The following is a 14,302-nucleotide window of genomic DNA, read 5'->3' on the forward strand; positions in this document are numbered from 1 at the left end:
GTGATCCATAAATTATAAAATGTAGAGAAATGAATCGGACAATGTTAATGAAAGTGAAATAACATGTATGGATCCTCCCCAAAATTGTAACAGTTCTTGCCCGACCCATAATGCATCATTCCATCAAGTTTCAAAGTAATCTCTTCTGAAGTTTCTGTGAAATCTTGTTCACAAACAAACAGACAGGGGTGAAAATATAACCTCCTTTGCAGAGATTAAAAAATCATAAATTACTTCATATAATGTGCATTCATTTGCAAACAGGAAGTCATGGCAAAGGAGTTTCATTGAAAGGCAAAGGTCACACAAATACCAGGTTATAACATACAGTTTAATGGACGGCCTCTGCGATTTAAAAGCAAGTCGGTTGCTCCTACTCCCCGTCATCCTGCAAATGACAGAGCTGGTTACAATCGTTTGCCTTTGTAGTGGTAAAGTGTTAATTTCAGATCAAAGGCTGTGGCAGTATTCTACAGGGAGAGAGAGAGAGAGAGGGAGCGAAGGTAAAATGGAGATGGAGGAGGGAGGTGGTGCTAAGTGGTTTAGCCCGGCTCAGTGCAGCTCTGACCCAGCTCTCCGTGAATCTATTGTCTGCACAGGGACGTGTTATTAGAGAGGCTTCTGCAAAAGGTTGTTTAAAAATAAAAATGAGTCGGACAACTCGGCTTTAGGTTCACAAATGTCAGCTCACAGTTTTAGCTTCTTATTTGTTCCTAGGGAGTCAGCTAGGAGTGTGTTGTGTGTCTGTCTCTGTGTGTGTGTGTGTGTGTCCAGAGGAAGGCGGATGACACAGCGTCTTTGGTTTAAGAGATTCAGAACTGCTTTAATGACAAACACTGACAGAAAATCACATCTTCATAGATTTAGGAGCAGCTCAGACTCCGATTGGTGGAAGGAGATGTACCGCAGATCCTGGTCCACAGGAGAAAATGAGTCAGAGCGGACATTACAGACACATGTGCACACAGACGATTCCACGCAGCCTCCGGCTCCGTCCCGCACACGCATGCTCTCCAACATCCGTGTGGTGCATGCACGGCTGCCAGCCCCCTGCGACTTCCTCAAATAATGGGGGGCATTGTCATTTCTGTGTGAGGCGCAGGCTCGAGCAAAATGGTCGACGGCGCTGATGGGTGCGAAAAGAAAAGACGAGATAAAAAAAACAAAGAGAGAGAAAGAAAGCCATTCTACCAGGACTGGTGGTTTGTACAAAAGGAGAACATGGCTCCTCTTTAACAGCCGTACACTGGAGCATGTGTATGTATGTGGGGAGGGGGGCTGTGTTTGCTGAATCAAACAGTAGAAGATTCATTGTAGTTCTCAAACAGTGGCATTGTGGGTTTTTCTTGGGTAGCTGTTGTTGCAGGGGGCTCATTTAATATATATTTGTGTGTGCGTGTGTGTGTGTCTGTGTTGTGTTGAAGCATCATGGACACTCCTGGAGATGAAGTGCCCACCCTCCTGTCGTGATCCCACCACTGGAGCTGTTTATCCCGTTTAAGGCCCGCCCTGCACCGGGGGGACCGACAGCTCAAACGACGCTTGTCACAATCCCTTGTCGTCCTAAATGGCTGACAAACATCCGGCTTTGTGTAATGGAGGTGCAACACAGTGGTTCCTCGTGGAAGAACCCCCTTCTTTACTTTTAATGTTCTAGAGAGAACCAGGGAGAACGGGGAGGACTACACGGCGAGACGGGCTGATGCAAGCTGGCTCTGTTAAGAGATGATTCCTCTGGACAAATAAGTTCCTGGGATCAAACCAAAACCGTTTCTATACGATCACTCGCTGCATGGAGTTGAGGCGCAGCGGAGCGAGGATCTGAACCACGAGCGCAGATGTTTGAGTCCTCGCGAGGCGGCCGGGCTGAGGACGTGATGAACAGGGACACCCAAAGACTCCATCCTTTCTCCAGGAGGCAGGGAGAGCTTCACAATCACTTTTCAGACATCAAATAATTAATTGCTCTCCCCCTCCCCTCCTTCCAGAGTCTCTCTCCCGGTGTCTGCATGGAAGACACAGCTCCAGTCACTTAAGGAGGGTTAACACCCGTCTAAATTAAATATTAAAGGTGTCTGTACCTGCTGCTATTGTTGCCCCTTGGAATAAGATATAACCTATTTTTGACAAGTTTTCATCCTCAGCCTTCTGCGGCGAGACGCTTGTCGAAAACCAAATCAGCAAAAGGTGGGGGGGGGGAGCGGTGTGGTGGGGGCACTGATGAATAATCTAGTTCATATTCCGACGACACCCGCCGCTCAGAGGGAGAGAAAGAAAGGGATGAGGCGAGGGGAGAAGGATGGGAGGGTGGAGAAAGAGAAAGGTGGACAGAGAATGGGGAAGATAAAAGCCAGGGGGGGGGCTTGGGGGAGTGATGGATGAGTAAAAGGGGGGGGGGAAGGGAGGAGAGGCAGATGATAGCCGATGTCTGCCAAGGTATCACATGACAGTGCTCCTGTTTAAATAATAAAACAGGACGGGGGGCTCCAAACAAATCGTTTATCTCTCCACCTCCGTGCGTCCTGCCGCCCCCTCAGCCCCTCCCCCTCCCCTCGCCTCGCTTTTTATAAACTTGTTTTAATGCCATTTCTTAATGAACATAATAGCTCGGCGCTAATAATGAAAAGAAAATAAAAACATCTAAAAACGCGGAGGGGCCCCCGAGTTGTCGCCGGCGCTCAATTATTTCCTTGTCAAGTGGGTCTGTTTTTAATGAGGCCCTGTGGGACTGACGTCTGTCAGTCAGCCCTGACTTTTGACACCATTACAACTTCAAATAGAAGCCGCCGCCACGCTGCTTTCCACCGCTCACTCGCTACCTACCGCTCATCTGACAGGCTGGGAGGTGGGGAGGGGAGGGGAGGACAGGGAGGAGGAGAAAAGGTGGCAGGAGAGGTAGAGAGAAGAGGGGGGGGGGGGGGGGAGCGAGGGCTGGGGAGGGAGAGGAAGACAGAGGGATGGAGAGAGAGAGAGAGAGAGAGCGGATGAGAAGACAGCACATCGGCACATAGGCAGTCTGCACACGCACACACACGTGCACGCGCACTGTGCACGGGGTGAAAAAACAATCACTGAGGGTCATTACCAGATGAGGTTTGTCAAACTGCCGGGGATTTCAACCCCCCCCCCAGACTTCCTTCTTCACTTCCTTCTTCACTTCCTTCCTCTTCCCCTTTTTTTATTTTTTTTCCCTCCTTCCTTGTTTCATCATTCCTTGACTTTAATGATAACTCTTGGTGGGTCGGCCCGCATGGGACGGTCAGAGGCACACTATTTTGTCGGCCATTAATTCGAGGCTTTGATGCAGACTGTGGCGCTGCGGCTGGTGAGGGCCTGTGAAATGGTGGTCGTGGGGGAGGGAGGGAGGGAGAGAGGGGGGGGAGAGGGGGGGGGGAGGCTGCACACGTTGGGGGTGGGGGACCCTCGATTCCCCCCAGACGCCCCTGCATCTTTTGGAAAAATGAAGACCGTGGCCCCTAAAACAGAATAGCAAATGTCCTCGCTGGGAACCGCCGCGCCGACCAAAGGAGACACGTGCGCGCTCCTCCCTGTTGTGTGTGTGTAAGTGTGTGTGTGTGTGTAATGTGTGTGTGTTTGCAGGGTGCAAGCCGTTACCTTCCCGCGCCCCGACTTCAGAAAAAATCTCCTAATATGCTCTTAAATTTAGATTTTTTTCCAAGACCCCCTGAAGAATGGCTTTCCCCTGAAGAATTAAACAGCGGTAAACTCGCACATGTTTTTCAAACAACCTGCAAATGTATCACATCATCAGTGAAGATTCAGATAAACAGAGAAACAGGGACCGCGACACCGCCGTCAGAAGTTGACAAGAAAAATATGGAACACAAAACAGAGTACGAGTTCTAAAACAAGTTAGATCCATTTATCAGAACAGAAGAAAAAAATACAAAATAAAGAGTTAAGACAGAAAACTAGAAATCAAAACATTTCTGTTGGTCCTGGAGTGAAGTCTGAATTTTGTCTAATCACTGAATAAGGAAAAAACAAAACATGATTAATATTAATTGTGAAAACCTACAGATCTGATCAAATATACAGTTCTAGTACAGAGACTTAATTGTAAACTCATTTATAAATAAATAGTAACAGAATCACTTGTATTTAGAGCGAAACACTATACATGTGTGTTTTAAATGTTAGTACAAACACGATGCATATAATTCTCCCCGATGATACTTATGTCATAAAGTCTGCGGGGATGAGAGAGGAAATCTGTGTTCGGGACGTTCGGGGGAATCATGGATATTAAACCTGAATCTGTATCGTACGTCTAAAGACTGGAGTCAGTTCCATCTTCTATTAAAACTTCATAAATTATCATTTTTACTATTGTAAACTCTTGAAATCTTCATGTATCTTTCTTTGAAAGTAAGAATTCTAAACAAACTGTTTACGTATTAATAAAAATTAACCTTCACCTCGACTGAGTGAAGTGTTCTCAACCTTTTTCACGAGCGTCGTCTTTTCAAAGCAGCTCCACTCGTCTATTTTGGGCTCGGCCGGCGTTTTGAAGCAGGAGTGTGAGAAAGTAAATCTCTATGTGAAGGCAGCGTCCTCGGTGCTGGGGCCACATGAAGAACAGCTGAATCATGTGTGTCTGTTGGTGGTGGTGTTCGTAACAAGCACATTGTTCTACCTCTCTCTCTCTCTACCTCCCTCTCTCTGTACACATGCACCCTGAATAACACTTGACCCACCACTCATCACAGAAAAAAAAAACATCTAAATATCTGAACCTGTTTCGAGTTACAACCCCCCCCCCCCTCCCCCCCCCCAGGCCTCGTTCACCTCGGGACACGATGAGCTGCAGGATGACGCCCTGAAAAATATGAACTGTCATAAAAACATATCGCCACCCCCCAAAAGATGTTGTCCCTGGAAATGTTGGAGAACGCCCGACAGAGAGAGGACAAAGCTGAAGAGGAGAAAAGACAAGAGAGAAAAAAAGGTAAGAGAGGGAAAGAAAGAGAGGAGGGGGACATCGAACGGAAAAGAGATGGAAAAAAAAAAAAGCTCCCTGTCAGGCTTTGGAAAACAGTGATTCATGGGGACCATTTGTCCTAATTACAGCAGAACAACGTTTTTGTCGCTATTAATCACGGGTGTGTGTGTTTGTATTTGTGTCGGGAAGGGGGAGTGTGTGTGTGTATTTGTGTGTGTGTGTAGAGATCAGTGGCCCCGCAGATTGAAATAGATGGCCAGGATGACGGTGAGCAGGATGATGGCTCCGAGGATGAAGATCAGGACACGGTTCTGGATGATCCTGCAGAGAGGGAAGGGAGAGAGAGAAAAGAGCGAGGGAAGAAAGAAGGAAAGAAGAAAAGAGGGAGACACGCATCAGGAACTGGGTTCACAGAAGTCATATTGTGTCTACGAGGAAAAGTCAAAACACGTTAAACAGTCACATGTTTATGTGCAAACTAAATGACCGGCCATCAACTGCAGGTTTATCATGTTTAATAGCTAACATGAGGTCTGAGTACATGGTATTTACAAGTACACAAGCATTGGCAGGGGAGTGTTAAACACACACACACACGCACGCACACATACACAAACTATACAAAACTACTTCCAAAGGTGCAGAGTGATTGCACAGGGCTGTCGAAAAACGTCTCACAACTCGGACCTGCACACACACACACACACGTAGCCGGAGCAGTAAAATTTCCTACTGACGTTCTCTCACATATGAACATGGCACTGTTCAACACTTCCAAACAAGTACGATACACACACACACACACACACACACACACACACACACACACACACACAGACTCACACACAGACTCACACCCACTGCAGACAGGCTCTAAAATTTTATTTGCACAATAAAGTGGAAAAAGTGGCTCAGTAGTTTCCTGGAGGTAATAAAATCACTGAATTACTGATGGAATTTGCCATAAAACGACTTCACTCTTTTGCACATTTAAATTTTCCCACTGTGACCTAAGTAAACTCGACAAGAGGGGGGGGGGGGGCTTTGAACCAAAAAAACACAAAGCTGGGAGCAGAGGAGGGAACTGGGTGCTCGAGCAACTCATTTCACGTACGCCAACACCCCCCCCCCCCCCCCAAACACACACACACCAGCCACAATCCTCCAGAGTTTGTGTCCTCGCGCACACAGACAGACACACACACACCAGCTCATGAACCCTCCGCTGCTCCTGACAAATGAGAGAATTATCACATTTGCTGACATGTGGAGGGGTGGAGGAGAGGCCGAGGAGGTGGCGGGGGGGCACTGTCCACCTCTCTAAGCAGGAGATGAATAGCCCATGCTGTGGCCATTTATCACTGGGGAGGAGGTGTGGAGGGGGGGGGACTGGCTGGTTGCTCAGTCACCCTGCTACCCTCTAAAGTCTGACACACCAGTAAAGCTCCCAGCCGCGTCCAGGCCACCAACCCACACCTGCAGTGGACTCAACTGGCCACTGAGAGAGAAGAAAGAACGACAAAATAAAATACCCGGCTCAGTCGGTCAATGTATCACAGAAGTGCTGTTAGGCACTGTATTTGGTTTGCTTACTGCAGAGACTTAAACTTTTATACTTCACACAACAGACTCTCAAGCCACTGACAAACCAACAGACGTTTCAGAGTCATTTTACCTGAGAGGGAATAAAGACTGAATCAAATCCCGTTGGAGACAGAAGCGTGATGCTAGCGGAAAAGGAGTGATACTCATAACTATCGCTTTATATCACTTTCAGACCTTAACGTTTAAAAACTCAGAAAAACGGTCAACAGTCACTTGTTTCACTTGAGGGGATGAAACAGTTTCACGGTACAATTGTGGTAAAATTCCTGAGGGTTAGTTGAACCGTTTTCCATCTTCAATCACTGAGATTACCACGGGGATCTGGTCGGTGCTGTAAAAACATGAGCTGCTCCTGCTCTGTCCTTAGAAATCAACGGAGAGCATCAACTGGCATCAACTGGTTTCCACTTAACACTGATACTTTCCCAACTCCAAACATTTGAGGTCAACGTATCTTAACGTTACCAGTTTCCAACATTCTTTTCTCCATTACGCTTATTTTATGTCGACCGTGTACATCATCCACCTATTTGTTTACATATGGTTGTATTGTTGCACATGCAGAGTCTTCAATGTAAATTTTGCACCTTTGATATTGTGTTTTATAATGCTATATTATTATTTCAATTAAAATCAACTATGTTACTTAATTATAAAACTTGGTGAAATTACTTCAGTTTGTGTATTTGTACTATAACACTGATAACCGTGATGTCTTCTCAGGAGCACCATGCTGTTGTTCTCCTGACGCGCGGTGACGCTCTCACTGGATAACACCAGAGAGCTAATCACAGCTACTGTTTGTGTGCAGTGCTGCTTTGTAAGTAGACGGTTTATCCTTGAATAAATGCATTCATTACCATGAAAGTGTCATACGTGTATACAGTGAGCATCTTGTACGACACGTGCACCGGTTATGGCATTTTAATACCGTGTTGCTACAGGTCCTGCCTTCACCCCCCCGCGGATGTCTCACCCTTGAGGATGACATTAGAAAAACAACAACAATGAAACAGTGATACAAATAAGCTGCAGAATGCCCTCATGTCTAGGTTATGGTAAGAGCCGGGGATGCTGCGATAGGCCGGGATGATCCCGCTGTTGAGATGAGGCGGTGGTGATTGGCTGGAGCCAGCTGGGGAGGAGATCCCTCTGAAACACTAATCAGAGCGTACTTAGCAAGGCCACATCTCCCCCTATTAATTGACATTCATTATTTAGAATGATTATTTATCCCAGCCAAATACCCAGAGGAGGTGTCTAAGTGTGTTGGGAGAATCCAGATCGCCTTGTGTTGTTTGTTAATTTTACAGCTGGGGGAAAAGAGGGGAGGGTGACTAGAGGCCTGCGTGTGTGTGTGTGTGTGTGTGTGTGTGTGTGTGTGTGTGTGTGTGTGTGTGTGTGTGTGTGTGTGTTTGTGTGAGTGTGTGTGAGGGGGGTTGGGGGGTTGGAAAAATGTACAGGAAGTTAGTTTAGCCTCTTGGATGAGGAGCTGGGGTGCGAAGAGAGAGAGAGAGAGAGGGGGGGGGGTTCAGCTCTGTAATAATAGCATTCATTAAAGGAATCTGATTCGGTTGCAAATCAACGCCGACTGACTTCAAACAATTAAATGTTGAAAGCAGTGAGGAACACGACAGTCCGGCTATTTAAGAACCACTCCCTGAGGGGACACGTGTTTTCAGACAGACTCCTTTACCTGAACTGTTATTTTGTGGCAACTTCAGGAAAACTTGATGCAAATTTAACTCTGGCCACTCGAGGTGAGACAATAATAATAGGAGACCTAGTTTGACGATGCAGTGAAGCACCACGGGATCATGGGAGTTGTTTGATGAAAATCTCCCTGAAGCCACGCGGGCACAAATCAAGGGTCACGGATGAGGAGGTATTGTATTAAAGTTGTATGTTAGGCAGCAAAGGCAATGATTCATCGTGATCCATTACAGGTCACCAATACAAACACGGCTATACAGCCAAACGACTAATTGCCTATCAGTGTGTTTGCCCCGGACATTTGACAGGTGAATCAGATGTGATTAAAAGGCAACCAAAATGAAACACCTCGAATTAAATCGGGACTGTTAGAAACCTTCTGGATATTGTAAGTTCACAAGTCAACAGAACATTTAACACAGATCTAGTTGTTTTTTTTTAAGACATTTTAATGAAGAGTTGTTTCATATTGTATCTTTAAGCAGCCAAAGTAACTAACCTCTGTAAAACAAATCAAGGTCGAACTCAATCTTGCCACAACTCAAACTTTAAGTACGTCTCTCACTCCAGCAGCTGTGTGATTTAAACTCACTGTGAGAAACCGAGTGTCGAGACTAAGCCAATAATCACAACCTCGCACAACCCCTTCTATTGCTCGTAATAATTCAAGTCAAAACCGCAGCTTGATCTTGAGAAGTTCATGAACTGCCTTCGACCACAGGACCTGCAGACCTGAGAGAGGGGAGGGGAGGGGGGGGGTACAGTCATAATTCACTGCAGCAATGCGAAAGTCCATTAAAGAATATTGTGTCTGTGACACTGTAAACAGCAAAGTCTTTTCCTCTGACAGCTTGAGGAGGATCGAGTGATGATTCATGATTAACCTTATTAACCTTTAACCACCGCAGAGGGGAGGAGGCTGCGAAGTCACTACTTGTGTTACATCACAGGTTGGCTGGGAAATTATTCCTTTCTTCTCGTTAAAAGACATTCTCTGAGGCCTCTTGCCTGATTGACAGGACAGATAGCGGAGATGGAGGAGGACATGCAGCAAAGTCCCTAACACATGGCCGCTGTAGGAGGACTCAAACCTTAGTATGTGGGTGCCACATGTATTCTTTTCTATTAGAAAAATCCAAATCACACAAAGTTTTACCCACAACAGTTATTTTGCTTATTGTCATTTAATATATTGTTTCTATTTGGTCACTTGTAACCAACTAGTGTGTATAAAATAATAATAAAAAAAATCTAACAGAGGACGGATTCATTTAAAAAAAACTCATCTACATCCAGACACTTGTAGATTTAATCTTTATCAGCAAAGCGCTTCACTACAACTTCACTAGCTTCTAAACCTTTAAGTGTTCTTAGCCTCCATTTTAAATTTCTAAAAACAGAAGCAGCCGCACAAGTATAGAATACCCCCGCCCCGCCCCCCCCCCGAAAACACAAAAAATATCCCAAAATTGGGAGGTAGGAGAGTGAAGAACCATGGTTTTCCTCTGCCGTATGGTTGATCCGGTCCTGACACGTGGCCAGACAGAACAGAACTTATCAAACCGGATCCATCCTCCAGCTTTGACACTTGACATAGAGGTGGAGGGGGGAGGGGGGGTGAGGCGAGTGTGTGTGTGTGTGTGTGTGTGTGTGTGTGTGCAAGAGATGCACACAGCGCACGTACAAGGTACACACATACATGCTGACCCACATATACACACTCGTACACACACTGAGTTTTGGAAGGCTTACCTTCACCCCGCTCCCTACATGATACTAATTATCAAGTATTTTCTGTCACTGCCCCCCCCCCCCCCCCCCCCCAACTAAAAAAAAACTCTAAAACATGAAGACAGACCAAGTGTAACTGTATCTAAGGACGCCAGCCAATAACAGCACATAATACTGGTCATTCCATTGGCTCCTGGTATTCCTTCATTGCACGCAGCCAGTCAGCTTACACCTTACTCAATGGAAATACACCGATATACAGCATTAATGTTAAAGGGAGAGAGAGAGAGAGAGAGAGAGGAGAGAGAGAGACGGAGCGAGGGAGTGTGTCAAAATGACGAGTGCAAAAGGAGAGCAAAACAATAAAGCACACAGGAAGGACGGAAATGGACAATAAGCAGCTGAGAGTGAAAAACAAGAGAGAACGAGTGGAGGGACAGAAATAGAGAGGTGGAGAGAAACAGAGGGAAAGTGAGGAAAGGAAAGAGAGAAGTCCATTTACCACGGGGAGGCAGAGCTGGAGGGAGAGGCTCCTTGGGAGACAGATGAAAATAATGAGGACTTTTCTGTCAGGAAAGATTTACAAATCGTACCAGTGTTATTAAAATTTAAAATCTCCCATTTTTTTCCTCTCTTTTTCTCCCTTCCCACCCTCTTCCTCCCTCCCTCGCTCTCTTCCTCTCCCTGTTTTTTCCCCTCCTCTTCCAGCAGCACAGCCTTATTACCAGCTCTAATGAGCACCGGGATACACCTCAGCTGTGTGTGTGGTGTGTGTGTGTGTATATGTACGTGGGGGTGTGTGTGTGTATGTGTGTGTGTGTTGGGGTCCAGGTCCCTAATGCCAGTTCCATCAGCGTCCCAGATTCCCCAGTCCTTTCAATGATACACACGTCTGTGCCCACACAAAACTCAGGAGGGTGGGCACACAGACACACACAAAACACACAGACACACGCACACACGCCACAGCTTTTGATGCCTCTCAGAGGTGGCTGGACATGCACACACAGACATATAGACACACCTTTCAGACAGACAGATAACACCCCTACCACCAAAACAAAAACAGTTCTCAGTCAGACAGACATAGGCAGATAGGCCCAACCCACCTAAACACACACACACAAACACACACACAAACACACACACTAGCTCCACAAAGAACAAACTTAGCAGCAGAGTTGCATCTCCCAGGCCCTCCCCTATTCCTCTGCTTTCACTAGTAGACCAATAAAATAAAAATCAATGGCTGTCTGAGCCATTCTGGCTCTCCTCCCTCCAAACCCTGGGAATATACAGCATGGGAGGGGAGGAGGGGATGAGGGGAGGAGGAGGGGGAAGAGGAGGGAGGGAAGGATCATGTGTTCACAAATGGTTTGAGTGATGGACAAGAAGGCGGAACGCTGGTGGGGGTAAGTTCTAACTAATGCATGGACGTGTTATCACAAACTAATACAAATAAATGTTTAATTGTGGAAGCACATGTGCGCACACCCCCCCCCCCCCCCCCCCCACACACACACAGGTACTGTCTGAGTTCGCACAGACATGACAAATAAAGGGTGGAGATGCGCCTGCGATCAATCCATCCCGAGTGAAGAAAGGTGAGAAACTTGCGACGCTTCAGTCAAGTGAACGAAAAAGGAAGAACAATCCAGAAACAATCAGACGGGCTCATGTTGCGCCGCAGACATAATGAATTGACCTGTTTGTTGGAGAGATCTGATGCCTATTGCCCCCAAGGGGTGTGTTCAAGCTAAATTATGACTTATTTTAAAACACACAGACACACAGACACACACACACGGAGCGGGGCTATAATTGCAAGCCGTTAACTGTAATTATTTAAAGAAGTCCCCAACATCATGTAATTCCCCAAAGAAAAACAATATTAAGAGGGCACTCACATACTCACTGTGCACTTAAGATAAATAGCCCATTACTAACCACGTACAAAAGCATGATATTATACAGATTATAGAGATTAATGTTAAGAGATCTAATTGTAAAGTTTGACACAAAATCCAAAACAAAAGATAGGAGCCTTCTAAAACACTGACTGACAGGTTAATTCACAGACCAAAAACATTTATGAGAATTTTTTGGTTTGATATTTGTTGCTGGTGTAAAATGTTTTTTTTTTTACATGCAATTGACAGTTAGAGATTTCAATTGTTCTCACGTGGAATTGGTGAATTGGATTTTTAAAATCAACTTTCTGTCAATCGATCAATTGATTTATCAGTTTTGCTTTAAAAACCTTTCATTTAGGTATGAAAATAAACCTTTAATCAAAAAAAATGTGGGCTTTAAATCTATTGTCATTCCACTAGGGAGCTACTATAATGTGCTGTACATTCCAAAAACATGTAACTAACACTGAACAAATCCAATTTTTTCATTTGATCAAAAATATCAAACTTATTTCTAAATTGAATGTTTTTTTTTTTTATCCTGTAATCGATCAAGCTTCTTTGATACTTTCTCTTGTGGAGATTATTGATCCCCGAAACGAGTCACGGACATTTTTTTTTAAATGCGTATTGACGAAAACGATTTTTTTCACAAGTGAGAAAACTGACATAAAGATGGACAGGTTTTTATTTGGAGGACGTGGTCTGAGCACGGTATTTCATGTCCGCCTGGTTCTCCTTCCAACAACTTGATGCGGGAGGAGAGCGCCAGGGCTCTACGAGTTCATCCATTTTTTATTTGGCGGCCAACAACCCTGGCCAGCTGCAGCCCCGACTGGGACCCAGTTCTTTCCCGGAAAAAGTATTGAAGGAGGAAGGAAGGGAGGGCAGAGGAAGAGTGAGAGGAGAGAGAATAGAAGGAGAGGGAGGTAGGAAGGAGCGTGGGAGGAGAGGAGGGTGTCTCTGCAACACTATGTGAGGGATGAAAGCAGGATGGAGAGAGAAAATGAGATGTAGAGGGAAATGGGAAAATAGGCCGAGTGGGTGAAGGAGAAAGAGAAAGAGAGAACACATTGCAACTGTGTGTGGAATTTTTAAGAACTTTTTTTTTTGCTTTGCCGGCAGCAATTTTCAGGTAGCTGCTGCAGCTTCCCCTCATCGCGGTGTGATGTACAGGCGGCTCTGTGAGCTCCATACATACACAGATCATTCCCCTGCCTGAACCCTCCCCCCCGCTCACCTCCCTCTCTGTCTCTGTCCACCTGTGTGTCCACTTTCTGTCCCCGTATTCATACATTCTGCTCTTACATTGCTTATATTCCACTCAGCTTTTCTACCTTTTTTATTTTTCCTCAACTCCAATTTCTACACCTCTCTTGGTCTCGGTGAAGAGACGTGGTTATACAAAACATTTTCTTCCCCCCGAATGTTTGCCCCTTGTTCTTTATCATACTAGTTTTATACAGAAGAACGTCAACAGCCCTAATTTATAATCACAGAACGTGAGTTCATTTGAGGCTTCTGTGACCACGTCAGGTTCTTGTTTTAGAATCCTAGAATGAAAAATTAGATGATTTAATTATTTGACCAATCACGAATAATTGCTCGTCATTGCAATACGGTCACAGATTTGTTAACTGTGCCAAGTCCACAAACAAGAATGTTTTTTTTTTAAGGTTGTTGTATAACAATATAATTACTAACTAGAATTGCACCCAGAAGTAAACATACCTCTGCCAATCCCCCTTAAATTCAATCAAGCTGCGACAAACTGCACACACTCATAGATATCAGTCTACTAGATATGATTATTTTATTTTTTAAATCAACATTCATGTATTATTCCCTGGGAAACTGGTAAAATCCAAACCAAGCAATTTTTAAGAAATCTAATCCTAATCCTGGTCTGCATTGGGGGCTTCCCTGACTCCCCCCCAACCAGGTTTTGGTGGTAATCTAATCCTATATTCCTTTTTGTGAGGTAGTAACGCTTACAGAACTACAAGTGTTCCGTGAAGGATTATTTTGTAGTTGTCGTGTTGTTAGACTAAAAACTGAACTCCCTGGCCTCGGCACAAAAGGAGCAGGATTTTGTCATGTGAGCTAAACGACAGCGGGATGAAGATCCCTTTGCAACTGTGTTATGGTCATTGTCAAGCTTGCCTGGGATGGAAAGGAAATCCATATCCATTACTGGTGTGAACAAACCAGTGTTTGTGTGCTCGGTGTGTGCTGCTGGGTTTGCAGACGGCTCACAGTGTATTTGGACTCTAATGGTGAAAACATTAAAGTGTAACTGACAGGTTCTCCATTCGACAACAACTTGACTTGGGGATTACAGAATGCACAGATGCAATATTCCTGTAACATAGCTGAC

General features: G+C 45.2%; 1 protein-coding gene across 2 annotated transcripts in view; it reads right to left on the bottom strand.

Moving 5' to 3' along the window:
- Positions 1–4,794: 4,794 nt before the first annotated feature.
- vti1a (vesicle transport through interaction with t-SNAREs 1A) overlaps positions 4,795–14,302 on the bottom strand; it is a 107,329-nt gene continuing 97,821 nt past the window's right edge. For both annotated transcript variants that reach the window (XM_053413477.1, XM_053413478.1), the window contains exon 8: positions 4,795–5,284. In XM_053413477.1, the coding sequence (XP_053269452.1) occupies positions 5,191–5,284 (94 nt within the window). In that variant the 3' untranslated portion in view covers positions 4,795–5,190. The remainder of the gene's footprint in view (positions 5,285–14,302) is intronic.

The sequence above is a fragment of the Pleuronectes platessa genome, chromosome 21 (genome assembly GCF_947347685.1).
Source record: "Pleuronectes platessa chromosome 21, fPlePla1.1, whole genome shotgun sequence".
In the NCBI taxonomy this organism is placed as follows: domain Eukaryota; kingdom Metazoa; phylum Chordata; class Actinopteri; order Pleuronectiformes; family Pleuronectidae; genus Pleuronectes; species Pleuronectes platessa.